This window comes from Cricetulus griseus, chromosome 9, assembly GCF_003668045.3.
Source record: "Cricetulus griseus strain 17A/GY chromosome 9, alternate assembly CriGri-PICRH-1.0, whole genome shotgun sequence".
NCBI classification, from domain to species: domain Eukaryota; kingdom Metazoa; phylum Chordata; class Mammalia; order Rodentia; family Cricetidae; genus Cricetulus; species Cricetulus griseus.
Genome location: NC_048602.1, coordinates 23,951,860 through 23,976,690, shown reverse-complemented (window position 1 = coordinate 23,976,690; position 24,831 = coordinate 23,951,860). Strand labels below are relative to the sequence as shown.

The following is a 24,831-nucleotide window of genomic DNA, read 5'->3' as shown; positions in this document are numbered from 1 at the left end:
GGTTACTAAGAAGGGAAGGCAGAGCTGCTCCTGGTGGCTTTTTGCTCTTTGCAAGTTTCTCCATTACGTCACCAAAAACTCTTTATGCTGGTGATCAGACTCAAAGTAATTTTGGGGAACTAGAACCCTCTAAAAGAACTTAGAAACTAGATCCAAATATCTCAAAAGTAATCTGCTTTCTGTATATCAAAGCTATCAGAGGTGGTTACAAAAGTATTTTTTTGTTTCGGTTTGTTTTCCTCAGTGCGTCCGTGTACCAGCATAGTTACAGGGTCTGAAGCAAAATAAAGGTTCATTTTCTTCTGAAACAATAATCAAAAACAAGGAAAACTTATCTTTGTATATAAAGGATCAATGGTGGTCTTATGTATAATGAATTCAGAAACCCTGAAAACCAGAGGCACACAATGGGTTTCCATTTGTAAAAAAAGGAAAGTCGCCACTTTATTTAAATGGAGGCGCTCACACTCTTCAAATAAACTTAATTCAATTTAACATCACTAGCAAAAAATCGCTTAGAGGGTGATGGAGGAGCACGCCTTTAATCCCAGCACTTGTTTTTGTTTTTTGAGACAGGGTTTCTCTGTGGCTTTTGGAGGCTGTTCTGGAACTCGCTATTGCAGACCAGGCTGGCCTTGAGCTCACAGAGATCCGCCTGCCTCTCTGCCTCCCGAGTGCTGGGATTAAAGGCCTGGCCCACTAAACCCCGCAACAAGATCTTCTTAACAAATGCCATTTTTTCCTACCGGTTAACATGATGGTCTTCACTGACAATGTCAAAGCTTCACCATGGCAAAGGAAACTATCATACAATGGTACAGTAAAAGAGATGGCTAGACCAAGAAGGTGTAGCAGGGTCTCCTGGGAAGAGGTCTGCAGAGAGGCCCAGTGACTGGTTGTGCCGCTCAGCACCAAGAATAATGGTTGTTTGGTGGCAGGGGCTGCCCGATGCCATTCTGGAAGCAATGATGCTGGCGATGAGCTAGGTATTCAGCATAACTCAAGGTCATCTTTTCACTACGGTACCTGGTCAGCTTGACGGTTTTCCTGTATTCGTTAGTAACCAGAGCCTTGTAGCCTCCGTTCGTTAGTAAGGAGTCTATGGTCTGATTCCGGTCCCATCCTTGCTCCTTTGCGACCTCCAGTAGGTAGGTGGCGGTGCGTCTGGATGCTTCTTCGTTGATGAATTCTATTCGAATGCCATGCACACCCACTTGCCAGTCCAAATAGTCACAGGCGTCCTCAAAGTCAGTGAGCAGAGACACGGAGCAGAGAAGCCGAGGCAGCTCGTCCCTTGTCATTGGTGGAAAACAGGGGTCTTTAAGGGCGCTGATAAGTGTGTTCTCCCTGCGTCGGGAATGCAAAGTCACGGCAGAAAGAGTCCCTAGGCATCCGCGTGATCTTTCGTCTTGACCAAACTTCCATGTCACAAACAGTGGGTAGGGCTCGTTGGCGAAGCCGGGGGTCCGGGGCTGCTGGTGTCCATACAGGTGACAGGAGAGCACATCGAAGCAAAAACAGCACATCTCGGCTGACACCAGCATCTTCCTGGATCTTGGGGATGACGAAAAGGAGGATGGCGGTGGAGGAGGCTGGAGTAGAAAGCAGGGTTCCCACTGGGCAGCTCAGAGGTGGAGACAGCGACATGCGCCCACCTCTGCTGCTGCTGCTGCTCAGGCTGCCCAGCCCATTGAGCATCCAGGAGCAACCTAGTGCTAGCTCCCTGGCTGGGCACTCGCTCGCCCTGCTACAGTGGGAGGAGGCAGAGGCATCATCGCTGCCAGATCCGGAGCCGGGCGAACTGGACAGGTTCTGATTCTTCACCCCAAAGCAAGCCAATACCATCTTGGAACAGTCTCCTCCACGCCAAGAAGAGTGATTTCTATGTTCAAGCTGGACCTAGAAAAACATCACAATTTGTAATATGACCGTTAAATATTTAATTGGAAAAGACCCACATTTTACTTCTTTAAAAAACCCTAAAGTGAGCCGGGCGTTGGTGGCACACTCCTTTAATCTCAGTACTTGGGAGGCAGAGGCAGGCGGATCTCTGAGTTTGAGGCCAGCCTGGTCTGCAAGAAGTAGTGCCAGGACAGCCTCCAAGGCTACAAAGAAACCCCGTCTCAGGGGTGGGGGGTGGGGGGAACCAAAAACCAAACCACAAAAGTCAATAGGCACCCTATGTTCCTGTGACAGATGAAGTTTTTGTCTCCTGAAGTAACATAAGTAATCCATATTTAAGATAAAACTTGTGATTTTTTTTCTCTGAGATACCACTTCACTCCACGGGTATGAATGTAAGGCAAAAACGACTAGGTTCAAATCCCAACATTTAAACCGGGCGGTGGTGTGCACGCCTTTAATCCCAGCACTCGGGAGGCAGAGGCGGGTCACTGAGTTCAAGACCAGCCTGGTCTACAGAGCAAGTTTCAGTACAGACTCCAATCCACTGAGAAACCCTGTCTGGAAAAAACCAAAAAACAAAACAAAACCCCAAAAGTGAACAGACACCCTATGTTCCTGTAACAGATTAATTTTTTTCTGCTGAAGTAACATAAGTAACCCAGATTTAAAATAAAACTCTGATTTTTTTTTATTCCGCTGACATACCACTTCACTACACAGGCATGAATTCAGGGAAAAATATAGGTTTAAGACCCAGGATTTAAGCCCGGTGGTGGCACACTCCTTTAATCCAGCACTGGCGGGCAGGGTTGAGAGGCAGAGGCAGGAGGATCTCTGTGAGTTCAAGACTAGCCTGGTCTACAAAGCGAGTGCCAGGACAGCCTCCAAAGCCACAGGGAAACCCTGACTTGACCCCCCCCCCCAAAAAAAAGTCCCAGCATTTAGGCATTTATAAAGGAAGCCTCTCTTGTGTCAGAACTAGCATACATAATTCATCACATTCCAGGCCATCATCTCTGTGACCTCAGCATTCAGAAAAGGCATTCTTCCACAGCAACAAACAAATTTGCGTCTGCTTATTTGTTGAGACCGGTCTCCTTGCAGTTCTGGCTGTCCTGTAACCCTCTACATAAACCAGGCTGACGTCAAACTCACACCAGTCTGCATGCTTCTGCTTCCAGAGCGCTGGGACCGCCACATCTGACTTTAAAGGTTTGCTTTTAAGTCATATACCTGTGCTTGGCAGTGGTGGCACACACCTTTAGCCCTGCACTAAGATGGCATAGGAAGGTTGGTTCAAGGCCGGTTGACACTCGCTGCTCTGAGTGATCAGCCCCAGAGACTGAGTTTTAGCGAGGATGATGTGACCGCACTTTTGCCCTGACACCCCAACTTCAAAAAATGTAAAAAAAAAAAATAGCCTCAGAAGTCAGGGCATCAGTGGGAGGTCGGCGTGGAGCAGAGTCCCAAGTGGGACCTGGTGCCCTGGAGCTGGAGGCCCTTACCGCACATCCCACCAGGTCGCCCGGCCTTGGCACAGTGGCCATAGGAAGCAGACTCATAAGGCCACCAGGTCCTCCCTGCCACCCATGCTTGGAAGCCACTGATCTTCCCTTGGCCCGAACCCTTTGTCCAAAGCAACCCCGTCCCAAATGCAGGTAGGCCGCCCCTACTCACGAGGTATTTCTCGGTGCAGAAGATGGAGCGAAGTATTGAGCGATTTTCCAGCAGAAGCGTCTAACACCGCAGCAGGCAGAGCCAACTATGCACAGATCTGAGAAGTAGAGGCCATATAAACAGACGGATTCCACGCCCTCCTGGTGACGTTGTCCAAAGAGAGAGTAGTAGCCTGCAAGGGGGCAGGACTAAGACTCTACAGAGGCTCCACCCTCTGGCCCTGATGCCTGACCACACCCTGTGGCCTTGGTGTTTCCCAGGCACTGAGCTTCTCCTTGGTGTGTGCTCAGAGCCCTGGATTCCCTGCTCTGGCCACTGGGACCACACCTTCACCCCTTGCTGGCTCAACTTTCCCAGGCCTCCCATTGCAGACAAGGAGCCCTATCTGGCCTCCTGGTGGGATTTGAGCTTACATCATCCCCACATTACCAGCTCACCTACAAGTTAACAAATTTCCAGAGTAATCCTGTTGTTTCAGGCAGAGACCCAGGCTTAGGGATTATCTTGGTTTGATGACTTCGCCTGGTTTCCATAGCTGTCTAGACCTCTTCCTCGAAAGAATTAAACATTCAAGAGGGAAGCTGAGGTCACCACACACGCTTCAGAGACACACCAGGTGACTCAGACTTGTAGCTCTACTCATAACTTCTGTGCTGTGGTGCCTACCATTTAATGACATATCAATATCTTTGCACGATTGCATTTCCTAGACAAGTTCACTCAGTTTAATATGAACGCATTTACTTTTAACCTGCAATCTATGCTGTGTCTTCTCCTGCATTTCCTGGGGTGATAGGTATTAGATCTCAAAGACATGACTCTCTGAGGGTCAGGAAAGCATCTTTTGTTTTGTATTTGTTTTTGTTTTTTGAGAGGGGGTTTCTCTGTGTAGACTTGGCTGTACTCAAACTCACTGTGTAGACCATAATAGCTTTGAACTCAAAATGATCCGCCTCCCTCTCCCTCCCACGTGCTTGGATTAAAGGTGTGCACCACCAGTGCCTGGCTGCATCTTGTGTTTACATTCCCAGCATCGAAAATAAGTGACACACATCTTGTGTTCTGGAAATGTGCTTTAAAATGATGAAGGTCCTCTCTTCTGTTGTCAGCTACAGTTAGGAATGCTGTTCCCCTGACACTTTTTGTAAAAGCCATATGCTTAGGTCCTTATCCTGATGTAGACACTGAAGATCTCAACACCACTGAAATCTGGTGGGCCATGAAGACCAGTTTTCCTCTAGTTAGGACCAGACAGGAACAAAGAAAGTAAAGTCTGAATTTATCAAGAGAGGAAAATGATCTGCTTACTTTCCACAACCTAACTTGATTAAACAATATCACTTTAGCATTTCAACTGAAAATAAAGAGCTTGTTGGCCCAGTCTCTGGCTGAATACACCAGGGAAACACAGGAAAAAGCTCTCAGTCCTGCATTCCCAGGAAAAAACTTTTGCTTTAGTCAATCTGAACTACTGAAATGAAACTACCAGGGGAACTGGGAGGTGGTGGTGTACACCTTTAATCCCAACAATCCAAGGCTGAGGAGGCAGATCTGAGCTTGGAGGCTAGTCTTGTCCCCAAATGGAGTTCCCCAAAAAAAGCCATGTCATGGGGTGTGAGGAGTAAGAGGAAGACGCGTGATTTCTTTTGTTCAGTTTTAACATTTTATTGGGTAAGTGATTTTAAAGGTAATTACAATAGGGTCAAACCTACTACAGTATCTTTCTCCAGCCATACCATACAAACCCACATAAACATTTCCATATTTTTTGTTCATTTTTAATATTTTAAAGCCATACAAGTCATATGAAATGCCCACTTCCAATAGCTTCTTCTAACTAGTAAGCAATTCAGTCTGGAAGGAGGGAGAATCTAGTTATAATGAAGGGGTTTCAGGCAATCCCTGACGTCTCACTGGAATCGAAACACCAGGTTACTAAGAAGGGAAGGCAGAGCTGCTCCTGGTGGCTTTTTGCTCTTTGCAAGTTTCTCCATTACGTCACCAAAAACTCTTTATGCTGGTGATCAGACTCAAAGTAATTTTGGGGAACTAGAACCCTCTAAAAGAACTTAGAAACTAGATCCAAATATCTCAAAAGTAATCTGCTTTCTGTATATCAAAGCTATCAGAGGTGGTTACAAAAGTATTTTCTTGTTTCAGTTTGTTTTCCTCAGTGCGTCCATGTACCAGCATAGTTACTGGGTCTGGAGCAAAATAAAGGTTCATTTTCTTCTGAAACAATAATCAAAAACAAGGAAAACTTATCTTTGTATATAAAGGATCAATGGTGGTCTTATGTATAATGAATTCAGAAACCCTGAATACCAGAGGCACACAATGGGTTTCCATTTGTAAAAAAAGGAAATCGCCACTTTGTTTAAATGGAGGCGCTCACACTCTTCAAATAAACTTAATTCAATTTAACATCACTAGCAAAAAATCGCTTAGAGGGTGGTGGTGGAGCACGCCTTTAATCCCAGCACTTGTTTTTGTTTTTCGAGACAGGGTTTCTCTGTGGCTTTTGGAGGCTGTTCTGGAACTAGCTCTTGTAGACCAGGCTGGCCTTGAACTCACAGAGATCAGCCTGCCTCTCTGCCTCCCGAGTGCTGGGATTAAAGGCCTGGCCCACTAAACCCGGCAACAACATCTTCTTAACAAATGCCATGTTTCCTACCGGTTAACATGATGGTCTTCATTGACAATGTCAAAGCTTCACCATGGCAAAGGAAACTATCATACAATGGTACAGTAAAAGAGATGGCTAGACCAAGAAGGTGTAGCAGGGTCTCCTGGGAAGAGGTCTGCAGAGAGGCCCAGTGACTGGTTGTGCCGCTCAGCACCAAGAATAATGGTTGTTTGGTGGCAGGGGCTGCCCGATGCCATTCTGGAAGCAATGATGCTGGCGACGAGCAAGGTATTCAGCATAACTCAAGGTCATCTTTTCACTACGGTACCTGGTCAGCTTGACGGTTTTCCTGTATTCGTTAGTAACCAGAGCCTGGTAGCCTCCCTTCCTTAGTAAGGAGTCTATGGTCTGAGTCCGGTCCCATCCTTGCTCCTTTGCAACCTCCGGTAGGTAGGTGGCGGTGCATCTGGATCCTTCTTCGCTGATGAATTCTATTCGAATGCCATGCACACCCACTTGCCAGTCCAAATAATCACAGGCGTCCTCAAAGTCAGTGAGCAGAGACACGGAGCAGAGAAGCCTCGGCAGCTCGTCTCTTGTCATTGGTGGAAAACGGGGGGCTTTAAGGGAGCTGATAAGTGTGTTCTCCCTCCGTCGGGAATGCAAAGTCACGGCAGAAAAAGTCCCTAGGCATCCGCGTGATCTTTCGTCTTGACCAAACTTCCATGTCACAAACAGTGGATAGGGCTCGTTGGCGAAGCCGGGGGTCCGGGGCTGCTGGTGTCCATACAGGTGACAGGAGAGCACATCGAAGCAAAAACAGCACATCTCGGCTGACACCAGCATCTTCCTGGATCTTGGGGATGACGAAAAGGAGGATGGCGGTGGAGGAGGCTGGAGTAGAAAGCAGGGTTCCCACTGGGCAGCTCAGAGGTGGAGACAGCGACATGCGCCCACCTCTGCTGCTGCTGCTGCTCAGGCTGCCCAGCCCATTGAGCATCCAGGAGCAACCTAGTGCCAGCTCCCTGGCTGGGCACTCGCTCGCCCTGCTACAGTGGGAGGAGGCAGAGGCATCATCGCTGCCAGATCCGGAGCCGGGCGAACTGGACAGGTTCTGATTCTTCACCCCAAAGAAACCCAACACCATCTTGGAACAGTCTCCTCCACGCCAAGAAGAGTGATTTCTATGTTCAAGCTGGACCTAGAAAAATATCACAATTTGTAATATGACCGTTAAATATTTAATTGGAAAAGACCCACATTTTACTTCTTTAAAAAACCCAAAAGTGAGCCGGGCGTTGGTGGCACACTCCTTTAATCTCAGTACTTAGGAGGCAGAGGCAGGGGGAATCTCTGAGTTGAGGCCAGCCTGGTCTGCAAGAGGTAGTACCAGGACAGCCTCCAAGGCTACAAAGAAACCCCGTCTCTGGGGTGGGGGGTGGGGGGAATCAAAAACCAAACCACAAAAGTCAATAGGCACCCTATGTTCCTGTGACAGATGAAGTTTTTGTCTCCTGAAATAACATAAGTAATCCATATTTAAAATAAAACTTGTGATTTTTTTCTCTGAGATACCACTTCACTCCACGGGTATGAATGTAAGGCAAAAACGACTAGGTTCAAATCCCAACATTTAAACCGGGCGGTGGTGTGCACGCCTTTAATCCCAGCACTCGGGAGGCAGAGGCAGGCGGGTCACTGAGTTCAAGACCAGCCTGGTCTACAGAGCAAGTTTCAGTACAGCCTCCAATCCACTGAGAAACCCTGTCTGGAAAAAACCAAAAAACAAAACAAAACCCCAAAAGTGAACAGACACCCTATGTTCCTGTAACAGATGAATTTTTTTCTCCTTAAGTAACATAAGTAACCCAGATTTAAAATAAAACTGATTTTTTTTATTCTGCTGACATACCACTTCACTACACAGGCGTGAATTCAGGGAAAAACGTAGGTTTAAGTCCCAGCATTTAAGCCTGGTGGTGGCGGCACACTCCTTTAATCCAGCACTGGCGTGCAGGGTCGGGAGGCAGAGGCTGGCGGATCTCTGTGAGTTCGAGACTAGCCTGGTCTACAAAGCGAGTGCCAGGACAGCCTCCAAAGCCACAGAGAAACCCTGACTTGACTCCCCCCCCCAAAAAAAAGTCCCAGCATTTAGGCATTTATGAAAGGAAGCCTCTCTCGTGTCAGAACTAGCATACATAATTCATCACATTCCAGGCCATCATCTCTGTGACCTCAGCATTCAGAAAAGGCATTCTTCCACAGCAACAAACAATTTTGTGCCTGCTTATTTGTTGAGACCGGTCTCCTTGCAGTTCTGTCTGTCCTGTAACCCTCTACATAAACCAGGCTGACGTCAAACTCGCACCAGTCTGCATGCTTCTGTTTCCAGAGCGCTGGGACCGCCACATCTGACTTTAAAGGTTTGCTTTTAAGTCATATACCTGTGCTTGGTAGTGGTGGCACACACCTTTAACCCTGCACTAGGAAGGCATAGGCAGGTTGGTCACTGAGTTCAAGGCCGGTTGACACTCGCTGCTCTGAGTGATCAGCCCCTGAGACTGAGTTTTAGCGAGGATGATGTGACCGCACTTTTGCCCTGAAACCCCAACTCCAAAAACTGCAAAAAATAAAAATAAAAAATAAAAAAGCCTCAGAAGTCAGGGCATCAGAGGGAGGTCGGCGTGGAGTCCCAAATGGGACCTGGTGCCCTAGAGCTGGAGGCCCTTACCGCACATCCCACCAGGTCGCCCGGCCTTGACACAGTGGCCGTAGGAAGCAGACTCATAAGGCCACCAGGTCCTCCCTGCCACCCATGCTTGGAAGCCCCTAATCTTCCCTTGACTGGAACCCTTTGCCCAAAGCAACCCCGTCCCAAATGCAGGTAGGCCGCCCCTACTCACGAGGTATTTCTCGGTGCAGAAGATGGAGCGAAGTATTGAGCGATTTTCCAGCAGAAGCGTCTAACACCGCAGCAGGCAGAGCCAACTCTGCACAGCTCCGGAGAAGTAGTAGCCATATAAACAGACGGTTTCCACGCCCTCCTGGTGACGTTGTCCAATGAGAGAGTAGTAGCCTGCAAGGGGGCAGGACTAAGACTCTACAGAGGCTCCACCCTCTGGCCCTGATGCCTGACCACACCCTGTGGCCTTGGAGTTTCCCAGGCACTGAGCTTCTCCTTGGTGTGTGCTCAGAGCCCTGGATCCCCTGCTCTGGCACTGGGACCACACCTTCACCCCTTGCTGGCTCAACTCTCCCAGGTCTCCCATTGTAGACAAGGAGCCCTATCTGGCCTCCTGGTGGGATTTGAACTTACATCATCCCCACATTACCAGCTCACCTACAAGTTAACAAATTTCCAGAGTAATCCTGTTGTTTCAGGCAGAGACCCAGGCTTAGGCATTATGTTGGTTTGATGACTTCCCCTGGTTTCCATAGCTGTCTAGGCCTCTTCCTCGAAAGAATTAAACATTCAAGAGGGAAGCTGAGGTCACCACACCCGCTTCAGAGACACACATGGTGACTCAGACTTGTAGCTCTACTCATAACTTCTGTGCTGTGGTGCCTACAATTTAATGACATATCAATATCTTTGCACGATTGCATTTCCTAGACAAGTTCACTCAGTTTAATATGAACGCATTTACTTTTAACCTGCAATCTATGCCGCGTCTTCTCCTGCATTTCCTGGGGTGATAGGTATTAGATCTCAAAGACATGACTCTCTGAGGGTCAGGAAAGCATCTTTTGTTTTGTGTTTGTTTTTGTTTTTTGAGAGGGGGTTTCTCTGTGTAGACTTGGCTGTACTCAAACTCACTGTGTAGACCATAATAGCTTTGAACTCAAAATGATCCGCCTCCCTCTCTCTCCCCCGTGCTTGGATTAAAGGTGTGCACCACCACTGCCTGGCTGCATCTTGTGTTTACATTCCCAGCATCGAAAATGAGTGACAGACATCTTGTGTTCTGGAAATGTGCTTTAATTTGATGAAGGTCCTCTCTTCTGTTGTCAGCTACAGTTAGGAATGCTGTTCCCCTGACACTTTTTTGTAAAAGCCATATGCTTAGGTCCTTATCCTGAAATAGACACTGAAGATCTCAATATCACTGAAATCTGGTGGACCATGAAGACCAGTTTTCCTCTAGTTAGGACCAGACAGGAACAAAGAAAGTAAAGTCTGAATTTATCAAGAGAGGAAAATGATCTGCTTACTTTCCACAACCTAACTTGATTAGACAATATCACTTTAGCATTTCAACTGAAAATAAAGAGCTTGTTGGCCAAGTCTCTGGCTGAATACACCAGGGAAACACAGGAAAAAGCTCTCAGTCCTGCATTCCCAGGAAAAAACTTGCTTCAGTCAATTTGAACTACTGAAATGAAACTACCAGGGAACTGGGAGGTGGTGGTGTACACCTTTAATCCCAACAATCCAAGGCTGAGGAGGCAGATCTGAGCTTGGAGGCTATTCTTGTCCCCAAATTGAGTTCCCCCCAAAAAAGCCATGTCATGGGGTGTGAGGAGTATGAGGAAGAAGCGTGATTTCTTTTTGTTCAGTTTTAACATTTTATTGGGTAAGTGATTTTAAAGGTAATTACAACAGGGTCAAACCTACTACAGTATCTTTCCACAGCCATACCATACAAAACCACATAAACTTTTCCATAATTTTTGTTCATTTTCAATATTTTAAAGCCATACAAGTCATATGAAATGCCCACTTCCAATAGCTTCTTCTAACTAGTAAGCAATTCAGTCTGGAAGGAGGGAGAATCTAGTTATAATGAAGGGGTTTCAGGCAATCCGTGACGTCTCACTGGAATCGAAACACCAGGTTACTAAGAAGGGAATGCAGAGATACTCCTGGTGGCTTTTTGCTCTTTGCAAGTTTCTCCATTACGTCACCAAAAACTCTTCATGCTGGTGATCAGACTCAAAGTAATTTTGGGGAACTAGAACCCTCTAAAAGAACTTAGAAACTAGATCCAAATATCTCAAAAGTAATCTGCTTTCTGTATATCAAAGCTATCAGAGGTGGTTACAAAAGTATTTTTTTGTTTCGGTTTGTTTTCCTCAGTGCGTCCGTGTACCAGCATAGTTACAGGGTCTGAAGCAAAATAAAGGTTCATTTTCTTCTGAAACAATAATCAAAAACAAGGAAAACTTATCTTTGTATATAAAGGATCAATGGTGGTCTTATGTATAATGAATTCAGAAACCCTGAAAACCAGAGGCACACAATGGGTTTCCATTTGTAAAAAAAGGAAAGTCGCCACTTTATTTAAGTGGAGGCGCTCACACTCTTCAAATAAACTTAATTCAATTTAACATCACTAGCAAAAAATCACTTAGAGGGTGATGGAGGAGCACGCCTTTAATCCCAGCACTTGTTTTTGTTTTTTGAGACAGGGTTTCTCTGTGGCTTTTGGAGGCTGTCCTGGAACTCGCTATTGCAGACCAGGCTGGCCTTGAGCTCACAGAGATCAGCCTGCCTCTCTGCCTCCCGAGTGCTGGGATTAAAGGCCTGGTCCACTAAACCCGGCAACAAGATCTTATTAACAAATGCCATGTTTCCTACCGGTTAACATGATGGTCTTCACTGACAATGTCAAAGCTTCACCATGGCAAAGGAAACTATCATACAATGGTACAGTAAAAGAGATGGCTAGACCAAGAAGGTGTAGCAGGGTCTCCAGGGAAGAGGTCTGCAGAGAGGCCCAGTGACTGGTTGTGCCGCTCAGCACCAAGAATAATGGTTGTTTGGTGGCAGGGGCTGCCCATTACTATTCTGGAAGCAATGATGCTGGCGACGAGCAAGGTATTCAGCATAACTCAAGGTCATCTTTTCACTATGGTACCAGGTCAGCTTGACGGTTTTCCTGTATTCGTTAGTAACCAGAGCCTGGTAGCCTCCCTTCCTTAGTAAGGAGTCTATGGTCTGAGTCCGGTCCCATCCTTGCTCCTTTGCGACCTCCGGTAGGTAGGTGGCGGTGCATCTGGATGCTTCTTCGTTGATGAATTCTATTCGAATGCCATGCACACCCAGTTCCCAGTCCAAATAGTCACAGGCGTCCTCAAAGTCAGTGAGCAGAGACACGGAGCAGAGAAGCCTCGGCAGCTCGTCCCTTGTCATTGGTGGAAAACGGGGGTCTTTAAGGGCGCTGATAAGTGTGTTCTCCCTCCGTCGGGAATGCAAAGTCACGGCAGAAAGAGTCCCTAGGCATCCGCGCAATCTTTCGTCTTGACCAAACTTCCATGTCACAAACAGTGGGTAGGGCTCGTTGGCGAAGCCGGGGGACCGGGGCTGCTGGTGTCCATACAGGTGACAGGAGAGCACATCGAAGCAAAAACAGCACATCTCGGCTGACACCAGCATCTTCCTGGATCTTGGGGATGACGAAAAGGAGGATGGCGGTGGAGGAGGCTGGAGTAGAAAGCAGGGTTCCTACTGGGCAGCTCAGAGGTGGAGACAGCGACATGCGCCCACCTCTGCTGCTGCTGCTGCTCAGGCTGCCCAGCCCATTGAGCATCCAGGAGCAACCTAGTGCCAGCTCCCTGGCTGGGCACTCGCTCGCCCTGCTACAGTGGGAGGAGGCAGAGGCATCATCGCTGCCAGATCCGGAGCGGGGCGAACTGGACAGGTTCTGATTCTTCACCCCAAAGCAACCCAAAACCATCTTGGAACAGTCTCCTCCACGCCAAGAAGAGTGATTTCTATGTTCAAGCTGGACCTAGAAAAACATCACAATTTGTAATATGACCGTTAAATATTTAATTGGAAAAGACCCACATTTTACTTCTTTAAAAAACCCTAAAGTGAGCCGGGCGTTGGTGGCACACTCCTTTAATCTCAGTACTTGGGAGGCAGAGGCAGGCGGATCTCTGAGTTTGAGGCCAGCCTGGTCTGCAAGAAGTAGTGCCAGGACAGCCTCCAAGGCTACAAAGAAACCCCGTCTCAGGGGTGGGGGGTGGGGGGAACCAAAAACCAAACCACAAAAGTCAATAGGCACCCTATGTTCCTGTGACAGATGAAGTTTTTGTCTCCTGAAGTAACATAAGTAATCCATATTTAAAATAAAACTTGTGATTTTTTTTCTCTGAGATACCACTTCACTCCACGGGTATGAATGTAAGGCAAAAACGACTAGGTTCAAATCCCAACATTTAAACTGGGCGGTGGTGGCACACGCCTTTAATCCCAGCACTCGGGAGGCAGAGGCAGGTGGATCTCTGATTTCATGACCAGCCTGGTCTACAGAGCAAGTTCCAGGACAGGCTCCAATCCACCAAGAAACCCTGTCTCAAAACAAAACAAAGCAAAACCCCAAAAGTGAACAGACACCCTATGTTCCTGTAACAGATGAATTTTTTTCTGCTGAAGTAACATAAGTAACCCAGATTTAAAATAAAACTGATTTTTTTTATTCCGCTGACATACCACTTCACTACACAGGCGTGAATTCAGGGAAAAACGTAGGTTTAAGTCCCAGCATTTAAGCCTGGTGGTGGCGGCACACTCCTTTAATCCAGCACTGGTAGGCAGGGTCGGGAGGCAGAGGCTGGCAGATCTCTGTGAGTTCAAGACTAGCCTGGTCTACAAAGCGAGTGCCAGGACAGCCTCCAAAGCCACAGGGAAACCCTGACTTGACTCCCCCCCCCCAAAAAAAGTCCCAGCATTTAGGCATTTATGAAAGGAAGCCTCTCTCGTGTCAGAACTAGCATACATAATTCATCACATTCCAGGCCATCATCTCTGTGACCTCAGCATTCAGAAAAGGCATTCTTCCACAGCAACAAACAATTTTGTGCCTGCTTATTTGTTGAGACGGGTCTCCTTGCAGTTCTGGCTCTCCTGTAACCCTCTACATAAACCAGGCTGACCTCAAACTCGCACCAGTCTGCATGCTTCTGTTTCCAGAGCACTGGGACCGCCACATCTGACTTTAAAGGTTTGTTTTTAAGTCATATACCTGTTCTTGGCAGTGGTGGCACACACCTTTAGCCCTGCATTAGGAAGGCATAGGCAGGTTGGTCACTGAGTTCAAGGCCGGTTGACACTCGCTGCTCTGAGTGATCAGCCCCAGAGACTGAGTTTTAGCGAGGATGATGTGACCGCACTTTTGCCCTGACACCCCAACTCCAAAAACTGCAAAAAATAAAAATAAAAAATAAAAAATCCTCAGAAGTCAGGGCATCAGAGGGAGGTCGGCGTGGAGTCCCAAGTGGGACCTGGTGCCCTGGAGCTGGAGGCTCTTACCGCACATCCCACCAGGTCGCCCGGCCTTGGCACAGTGGCCATAGGAAGCAGACTCATAAGGCCACCAGGTCCTCCCTGCCACCCATGCTTGGAAGCCACTAATCTTCCCTTGACTGGAACCCTTTGCCCAAAGCAACCCCGTCCCAAATGCAGGTAGGCCGCCCCTACTCACGAGGTATTTCTCGGTGCAGAAGATGGAGCGAAGTATTCAGCGATTTTCCAGCAGAAGCGTCTAACACCGCAGCAGGCAGAGCCAACTATGCACAGATCTGAGAAGTAGCAGCCCTATAAACAGAAGGTTACCACGCCCTCCTGGTCCAATGAGAGAGTAGTAGACTGCAAGGGGGCAGGACTAAGACTCTACAGAGGCTCCACCCTCTGGCCTTGATGCCTGACCACACCCTGTGGCCTTGGAGTTTCCCAGGCACTGAGCTTCTCCTTGGTGTGTGCTCAGAGCCCTGGGTCCCCTGCTCTGGCCACTGGGACCACACCTTCACCCCTTGCTGGCTCAACTTTCCCAGGCCTCCCATTGCAGACAAGGAGCCCTATCTGGCCTCCTGGTGGGATGTGAACTTACATCATCCCCACATTACCAGCTCACCTACAAGTTGACAAATTTCCAGGGTAATCCTGTTGTTTCAGGCAGAGACACAGGCTTAGAGATTATCTTGGTTTGATGACATTGCCTGCTTTCTATAGCTATCCAGGCCTCTTCCTCGAAAGAATTAAACATTCAAGAGGGAAGCTGAGGTCACCACACCCGCTTCAGAGACACACCAGGTGACTCAGACTTGCAGATCTACTCATAACTTCTGTGCTGTGGTGCCTACAATTTAATGACATATCAATATCTTTGCACGATTGCATTTCCTAGACAAGTTCACTCAGTTTAATATGAACGCATTTACTTTTAACCTGCAATCTATGTCGTGTCTTCTCCTGCATTTCCTGGTGTGATAGGTATTAGATCTCAAAGACATGACTCTCTGAGGGTCAGGAAAACATCTTTTGTTTTGTTTGTGTGTGTTTGTTTTTGTTTTTTGAGACAGGGTTTCTCTGTGTAGATTGGCTGTACTCAAACTTACTCTGTAGACCATAATAGCTTTGAACTCAAAATGATCCGCTTTTCTCTGCCTCCCACGTGCTTGGATTAAAGGTGTGCACCACCACTGCCTGTCTGCATCTTGTGTTCTGGAAATGTGTGCTGGGAAGCTCACACAAACTCAGTATGGGATTATTTTGTAGGGATTAAGATTAACTCATAGCCGGGCGTTGGTGGCCCACGCCTTTAATCCCAGCACTTGGGAGTCAGAGGCAGGCCGATCTCTGTGAGTTTGAGGCCAGCTTGATCTCCAGAGCGAGTGCCAGGATAGGCTTCAAAGCTACACAGAGAAACCCTGTCTCGAAAAACCAAAAAAGAGATTAATTCATAGGGATTTATCATTCATTGTTATCCATAAACCACAAGTATCATACATTCACCTGAGCCTTGAAATCCTGTTCAAATTGGAGATTCTTAGCTGCTGGTGCCACAGCTAGAGAGTCATGGAAAAGTTTTCTCTGCAGTTCCTTGGTGGTTTTTCCTTCTCAGACAGGGTCTCGTGTAGCCCAGGCAGTATTTTGGAGCTACTATATAATTAATCTTGGCTAGCATTCAACTCCTGATCCCTCTTAATCCACCTCCTAGATCAAACAGGCCTGGCATCCTAGCTAGCATGTAGAAGCAATAAAGGGTCCTAACTTCCACAACCTTTTAAAGGACTGGCATTTAAATGTGAAACAGGGCAACATGTCAAGCCACAATAACATCTATACTTTAGCACCAAGAGGTCAGGGCCAATATTCTTAGTTTCCATTTTGCACCCTATACTGTGACTTCATAATATTTTGGAAAACGTTGATTAAATCTTCCATAGACCATCGGTATCCACACCTTTAATACTGCAGCTCCATAGTACAAACCAAGGTAATCTCTGTGAGAATGAGAAGTGCCTGGTCAACATAGTGCATTTCAGATTAGCCTAGGCTAAACGAGAAATCTTGAATCGACCGAAAATAAAACGAAACCATTGTGATGGAATCAGTGTGGATTCTTGGGGGTGGGACTGAAATCTGAGGGCAGGCACCAAAGGGTGGTCGTGGGTAATGGATTTGAGGCTCAGTGAGGAGGAAAGTTCTAAAGAGTGGGTGGGTGAAGCTTTTGGAGTTTTTGGATGATAATTCAGCACTGGTCCATGTAGTAGCCCTCATACACACACAGGGATCTGAGCCAAGTGTAATAGCCATTGATTTCCTGGTGACTTAAGACCCGAAGGTGTGTTCAGTAGGGAGGTAATAGTGGCGGGTGGGGGGGGCTTCCTTGATGAGGAGAAACGGTGCTAGAGGAAGAGCCTTGATAACCCTTTGGAGACTGGATGTGTGTTTGGAGTTTGAAATTCACCATATTTCCAGCTTGATGGGCAGAAGGTTCAGTGAGCATTCAGGAGCTGTTTGCAAGTTTACCCTGTAAATATCAACACTGAGAACATGATGACGATAGAGATTGGGGTAGCTAGGATAACAGAGCATGAGGGGAGACAAGAGGGACATAGGAGAAAGTGGTAGGGAGAAGATGAGGGGGGAAGAAAACATGAGGGGTCAGGAATATTGAGTGGGGAGAGGAATAGAGAAGAGAAGAGATACCTCAATAGTGGGAGCCATTATAGATTTAAAGAGAAATCTGGCCCTAGGGGATTGTACAGAGATCCACAAGGATGACCCCCACCAGGAACCTAAGCAATAGTGGAGAGGCTACCTTAGTGTCCTTCCCCTATACTGAGAATGATGACTACCCTAAATGCCATCCCAGAGCCGTCATCCAGTAGCTGATGGAAGCAGAAACGGACACCCACAGCTAAACACTGAGGCCAACTCCAGGAATCCAGTTTCAGAGAGGGAAGATTGACCGACAAAGGGACCAAGACCATGCTGGGTAAAGCTGCAGAAACGGCTGGCCTGAGAAAGTGGGAAGTCATGGTCCCCAGTCTGACAGCTGGAGAACCAACATCAGACCAAACCAGGCCCCTGAGCAGCCTTCATACAGTAGCCGAGGGAAGCAGATGCAGTCACCCCCAGCTAAGCACTGAGGCATACTCCTGGAATCCAGTTGTAGAGAGGGAGAAGGGATGAGCAAAGCAGTCAAGACCTTGCTGGAGAAACCTACGGAACCAGATGACCTGACCTAGTAAGAGCACAGGGGCCTCAGTTGTAAAGCTGGGGAACCAGCACCCTCTGAATGTGGGTGCCAATTAGGAGGCCTGCGTAGGCTATGGAACCTCTAACAGGGGAACCAGTATTTATCCCTAGTGCACAAATGGACTTTGGGAGTCCACTGTCTATGGAGGGATATCTATTAAAGCCTAGATACACAGAGGAGGGCTTAGGCCATTCCCCAAAGTCGTGACAGACTTTGATGATCCCCCATGGAAGGCTCCACAGTCCTTGGGGATCGGGTGGGGGTGTGGTCTGGGAAGGACAGGTAGGGGGCATGGGAGGATGGGAGGGAAAGGGAACAGGGGGATTGATATGTAAAATGATTGTTTCTAAGTAAAAAAGTAGAAAATATTTTCTGCAAGCACTTTTTAACATTTATTCTTGTTAGAATAGTTCTTGGTATGATTTCCATGATTTTGCAAACACTTGTAAGTGTGAATGCCTGCAGGCCTGTGCACACTAACTAGGGCATTAAAGGACAGAAGACGGCTGAGGATCTCCTGGGAGTAAAAATACAGACAGTTAAGATCCCACTGGTGTGGGTTTGGATCTGAACTCAGGTTCTCTTTAAGAATAGCAAATGCTCTTCCTCACTGAGCTCTCTCTCCAGTTCCATAGAGCAGTAATGATTTTAAATCATCTGTGGGAATCCCTGTCACAGTGCATAATACACAGAGTCTATTGGAATAAAATGCTCCCTTTGGTTATTATATATTTGAAGTGACTAGATTCAGGCCACATGGTGGCTCACTACAAGGGATAATTTTAGTTCTAGGGAAGCTACGTAAACCTGGTGTACTTAATATGCAAGCCCAACACACAATCACGTATTATAAAACCATGTATCTACTCAATAAAATGCTATGACGCACCGCACAACAGAAGCATATCCTAGCTTCCTTCTATAAAATAGGTTTGTGTGCACACACGAACTCATAGCTCACTGTAGGCATATAGACGTCAAGAGAAACTTGTAGGATTTGGGGTTTCTTTTGCTCTTAAGTCTTAGACACTGTGATTAAACAGAGTCTACCAGCCCATGTCATACTGCTTTAGTAGAAAGGCTCCCTCCTGTGGCCAGCTCTCCACTTCTACTTTTTAGTTTGATACAGGGTCTCACTAACACAGCCAGAAAGCTCTGATTTGCAGTCCGCCTGCCTTAGACCTGAGAGTCTGGCATACTAAGACCTGTAACCCCAGCCCTGTTTTTGCCAGCTTTTGAGAAATAGCCACACTGTTTCTCTAGTAGCTGTGCAAGTATCCATGCCCACCAGCAATAAGTATTTCCCTTTGCTCAGTTTCTTCAACATAAGATGGCTTTTTTAAAATTAATCTTCACTACTCTGAGTAGGTAACATACAAATCTCAAAATAGTTTTAATTGCATTGATCTAATGATGCACCTTGGGGGAAATGTGTCTAGCCTTGGCTTTTTTTTTTTTATTTAAAACCAGGTAGACCCGACTTGACTTGAATTGCAAGACCTGCATGCCTCTGCCCATTGTGTGCTGGGATTAACCGTGTGAGCCACCACTGCCAAGCCCGTTTTTTGTTTGATGTTTGTTTCAGAAAATCTCTCTCTAAAAAAAGACCTGGATGTCCTGGAGGTCTCTGTGTAGATCAGGCTGAGTTGACCTTTACACAGATCCTCCTGTCTCTGCCACTAGAGTCCTGGGGTTAAAGGAGCGAGCCAATACACATGGCTGTTTAACATTGTTCAAAAACAGTTGTTCCAGCATCCATGTCCCATCTTTTGGGAATCTATCTTTATTTATATACTCCAATTTTAAATATTCAAAATGAAAATCTAGTTTTCTCTTTCTTTTATTCATTATTTACACCATGTTTCTTTTGGTGTTTGTGTCTTTCTGTAAACTCTTTATGTAGAATAGGCTGGTCCAGGACTCACAGAGATTCAACTGCCTCTAGCTGCCTAGTGCTATCATTAAAGCTGTGTGTCTCCACGCCCTGTCAGGATTGCTTGTTCCTGCAGTTCATTTCAAATGATTTTATTGTGTATTCTAAGTATTACCTGACTGTCAGATCTTGCTGTGCGGCAAAACTTTTCTGGTAGAGGTTCATGACATAATAATTTTTTTTTCATCCTAGATAATCAGTAACAGAGAAAGCACAGATAACACCAAAGTTCAATTTTGTGAAGCATGAATATTTTGGGTTCCTGCCAGGTTGTTTTTAAATCTTAATTGAATTTTTTTTTGGTGTTTTGAGACAGGGTTTCTCTGTGGCTTTGGAGGCTGTCCTGGAATTAGCTCTTATAGACCTGGCTGGTCTTGAACTCACAGAGATCCGCCTGCCTCTACCTCCCGAGTCCTGGGACTAAAGGTGTGCACCACCACAGCCAGGCAGAATGGCTAAAATTAAAAACAGCAATGACAGGTTGTGCTATAGACGGTGTGGAGAATAGGGAACACTCCTCCATTGCTGGTGGGAATGCAAACTGGCACAGCCACTTTGGAAGTCACTATGGCAATTTCTCAGTAAAATGAGAACCAGTCTACTTCAAGATCCAGCAACCCTACTCTTAGGCATATACCCAAAGTATGCACATTCATTCCACAAGGACATCTGGTCAAGTATGTTCCTAGCAGCATTATTTGTAATGGTCAGAACCTGGAAGCAATCTAGACGCCCCTACACCAAAGAATGGATTTTAAAAAATGTGGTAAATTTACACATTGCAGTTCAACTCAGCAGTCGAAAAACAATGACATCTTGAAATTTGTAGGCAAATGGATGGAACTAGAAGAAACAATCCTGAGTGAGGTAACCCAGACCCAGACAGTAAAACATGGTAAGTACTCACTCATAAGTGGATATTAGATATTGAGCAAAGGATACCCAGCCTAAAATCCATAACTCCAGAGAAGCTAGGAAGCAATCAGGACACTAAGAGAGAAATACATGGACTCCACCAAGAAGGGGAAAGGGTCAAGATGTCCTGAGTAAATTGGGAGCACAAATGGAGGCTGAGGGAGTCAAGAGAAAGACGATTGGAGAAGGAGGGGGCAGGAAAACAAGGGATCAGGAAGGTTGAACTGGGGGAAGAACAGTGAATTAGAGCAAGCACAGAGATACCTTAATAGAGGGAATCTTTATGGGCTTAACTAGAATCCTGGTACTAGGGAAATCTCCAGGAATCCACAAGGATCACCCCACCCAAGAATGTAAGTAATAGTAGAGAGGCTCCCTTAAATGCCCTTCCCCTATAATGAGATTGATGACTTCCTTATATACCATCCTAGAGCCTTCATCCAGTAGCTGATGGAAGCAGAAGCAGAGACCCACAGATAAACACCAAGCCAAACTCCTGGAATCCAGTTGTGGAGAGTGAGGAGTGATTAGCAAAAGGGTCAAGACATTGCTGTGGTAACACACAGAAATAGCTGACCTGAGCAAGTGGGAGCTCAAGGACCCCATTCTGAGAGCTGGAGAACCAGTATAAGAGAGAACGTATGGGGTCTTTGGCAGTTTAATCGGTATCTATCCCTAGTGCTCGAATGGACTTTGGGAGCCCATTCCCCACAGAGGGATACTCTCTCAGGAGAGGGCCTCGCTCCTGACACCCATGATGGAAAAGACTTTGATGAACCCCCTGGGATGCCCTCAGCCTCCCTGAGAAATGGATGGAGGGATTACAAGGGGCAATAGGAGGATGGGAGGGAGAGGGAACTGGGATTGACATGTAAATCAGATGGTTTTAAATTCAAATAAAAATGAATTAAAAAAATAGAGTTGTCAAATATTGGACCCAAAGTGTTGCAGCCCCACTGTGTGAGTTTCTTCTGGATGTGAGGCCATATGGTGTAGAGAGGCTGAGAGGGTCATGGAAGAAGACATTACATGTCATTAATTGTAGAGTTTCAAACCAGGAGCGATCTGGTCAAGATGGGAGAGCCGGATGCCACCCAGTGTGAATTGACCACGAGGATCCCGTGTTAATGGTGAGGCTTAGGTGGGGACATCTCAGATTGCCTACCCCAGGTTCCCTTCAGTCCTTAGTTGGAGTCAGAGTCAGCAGAAAATGAACAGAGCACCTGGGACTTGTACACTCTCTATGAGCTCCCTCTCATTGCCTGTCATCCTGGGCTGTCGGTCTTGTATTAACACAGGAGTTGTTTGGATGTTTATTACACTGTTTAGAAAACTTAGAGACTCAGAAAACAGAATGACAGGTAGAGAGAAAGATGAGGCACTAGTGGTCAACCCTGCTGCCTCGGGAGTCTGGAACACCTTTGCTAATGCTGGTAATCCATGATGAGTAAAACCTGTGGATTGTGGAGCTACTCTAGTTTCCATCTCCCAGGTTCTGCTGTATGCTTCCATGTCCACCAGTGCATAGAGAGCTCCTAAAATATCCAGCAAATCTGGGCCTGGAGAGATGGCTCAGTGGTTAAGAACACTAACTGGTCTTTCGTTTTTTTCCGCTTTCTCTCCATTTTTTATTTAAATTAGAAACAAGATGGTTTTACATGTCAATCCCAGTTCCCCCCGCCTCCCCTCCTACTCTGCCCGCCCCAAATAACACCCTACCTATTCAATACCCTTTCTGCTCCCCAGGGAGGTTGAGACCTTCCACTGGTGGGTCTTCTGATTCTGTCATATCCTTTGGGATTGGGCATAACCCCCAGCCCCCGTGTGTCCAGGCTCAGGGAGTATCCCTGTATGTGGAGTGGGCTCCCAAAGTCTATTCCTATGTTAGACATAAGTACTGAGCTACTACAAAAGGTCCCATAGATTTCTGAGGTCTCCTCACTGACACCAGCATTTGTGGGGTCTGGATCAGTCTGGGAACCAAGAGTTTCCCCTTGTTCAGGTCGGCTGTTTCTGTGGGTTCCACCAGCCTGGAGTGGACCCCTTTGCTCATCACTCGTCCTTCTCTGCAACTGGATTCCAGTTCAGTTCGTTGTTTAGCTGTGGGTGTCTGCTTCTACTTCCATCAGCTGCTGGATGAAGGCTCTAGGATGGCATATAAGTCAGTCATCAATCTCATTATCAGGGGAGGGCATTTAAGGTAGCCTCTCCTCTTTTGCTTAGATTGTTAGTTGGTGTTGTAGTTGTGGATCTACAGACATTTTCCTAGCGCCTGATTTCTCTTTAATCCTGTAATGTCTCCCTCTGTTATGGTATCTCTTATCTTGCTTTCCTCTATTCTTCCCTCAATGCAAACTTTCTGCTCCTTTATGTCCTCCTCAGTCCTCCTCTTGTCCCCTTCTCATTCTCCTAGCTCCCTCTCCCCTCCCCCCTTCTCATTCTGCTAGCTCCCTCTCCCCTCCCGTCATGCTCCCAATTTGCTCAGGAGATCTTGTCCCTTTCCCCTTCTCCAGGGGACCATGTGTGTCTCTCTTAGGGTCCTCCTTGTTTCCTAGCTTCTCTGGAGGTGTGGGTTGTAGGCTGCTAATCCTTTCCTCTATATCGAAAATCCATATATGAATGAGTACATACCCTGTTTGCTTTTCTGTGACTGGGTTACTTCGCTCAGAATGGTTTCTTCTAGTTCCACCCATTTGCCTTTGAATTTCAAGATTCCATTGTGGTTTTTTTTTTCTACTGAGTAGTACTCCATTGTGTAAATGTACCACATTTTCTCTATCCATTCTTCAGTTGAGGGACATCTAGGTTGCTTCCAGGTTCTGGCTATTACAAATAATGCTGCTATGAACATAGTTGAAGATATGTCCTTATTGTATGAATGTCCTTCTTTTGGGTATATGCCAAAGAGTGGAATTGCTGGATCTTGTGGTAGACTGATTCCCATTTTCCTGAGGAATCGCCTTACAGATTTCCAAAGTGGCTGTACAAGTTGGCACTCCCCCCAGCAGTGGAGGAGTGTTCCCCTTTCTCCACATCCTCTCCAGCATAAACTGTCACTGGTGTTTTTGATTTTAGCCATTCTGACAGGAGTAAGATGGTATCTCAGAGTTGTTTTGATTTGCATTTCCCTGATGGCTAAGGATGTTGAACACTTTCTTATGTGTCTTACAGTCATTTTAGATTCCTCTATTGAGAATTCTCTATTTAATTCTGCACCCCACTTTTTAGTTGTATTATTTGGTGTTTTGGAGACTAGCTTCTTGAGTTCTTTGTAAATTTTGGAGATCAGCCCTCTGTCAGATGTGGGGTTGGTGAATATCTTTTCCCAGTCTGTGGGCTGCTGTTTTGTCTTGCTGACTGTGCCCTTTGCCTTACAGAAGCTTCTCAGTTTCAGGAGATCCCATTTATTAATTGTCAATCTCAGTGTCTGTGCTACTGGTGTAATATTCAGGAAGCTGTCTCCTGTACCAATTTGTTCAAGGGTATTTTCCACTTTCTCTTCTAATTGGTTCAGTTTGGCTGGATTTATGTTGAGGTCTTTGATCCAACTGGACATAAGTTTTGTGCATGGTGATAGATATGGATCCATCTGTAATCCTCTACATGCCAGCATCCAGTATGGCAGCACCATTTGTTGAAGATACTTTCTTTATTCCATTGTATAGCTTTAGCTTCTTTGTCAAAAATCAGGTGTTCATAGGTATGTGGGTTAATACCAGGGTTTTCAACTCAATTTCATTGGTCGACCTGTTTATTTTTGTGCCAATACCAAGCTGTTTTCAGGACAATAGCTCTATAGTGGAGCTTGAAGTCAGGAATGATGATGCCCCAGAAGTTCCTTTATTGTACAGAGTGTTTTGGCTATCCTGGGTCTTTTGTTTTAATATAAAGTTGAGTATTGTTGTTTCAATGTCTGTGAGGAATTGTGCTGGGATTTTGATGGGGATTGCATTGAATTTGCAGATTGCTTTTGGCAAGATTGTCATTTTTACTATGTTGATACTACCTATCCAAGAGCATGGGAGATCCTTCCATTTTCTGGTATCTTCTTTACTGCCTTCTTTAAAGACTCAAAATTCTTGTAATATAGGTCTTTCATTTTTTGGTTAGTGTTATCCCAAGGTATTTTATGTTGTTTGTGGCAATTGTAAAGGGTGTTGTTTCTCTGATTTCTTTATCAGTGCATTTATCATCCATATATAGTATGGCTACTGAGTTTTTGAGTTAATCTTGTATCCTGCTACTTTTCTGAATGTGTTTTTCAGCTGTAGGAGTTCCCTGGC

At 46.2% G+C, this 24,831-nt stretch overlaps 2 protein-coding genes and 1 non-coding gene across 3 annotated transcripts; all 3 read right to left on the bottom strand.

Moving 5' to 3' along the window:
* Nucleotides 1-905: 905 nt before the first annotated feature.
* On the bottom strand, nucleotides 906-1,845 carry LOC100771508. The gene has a single exon (XR_003487922.1). It is a non-coding gene; the product is annotated as an AMME syndrome candidate gene 1 protein homolog (transcript).
* Nucleotides 1,846-6,415: 4,570 nt separating this feature from the next.
* LOC113837277 (AMME syndrome candidate gene 1 protein homolog) lies at nucleotides 6,416-7,355 on the bottom strand. The gene is given in 2 exon segments (XM_035449180.1): nucleotides 6,416-7,091; nucleotides 7,093-7,355. Coding segments are annotated over 2 exon segments (939 nt in total).
* A 4,590-nt stretch (nucleotides 7,356-11,945) lies between these two features.
* On the bottom strand, nucleotides 11,946-12,885 carry LOC113837282 (AMME syndrome candidate gene 1 protein homolog). The gene is given in 2 exon segments (XM_035449179.1): nucleotides 11,946-12,621; nucleotides 12,623-12,885. Coding segments are annotated over 2 exon segments (939 nt in total).
* Nucleotides 12,886-24,831: the final 11,946 nt, after the last annotated feature.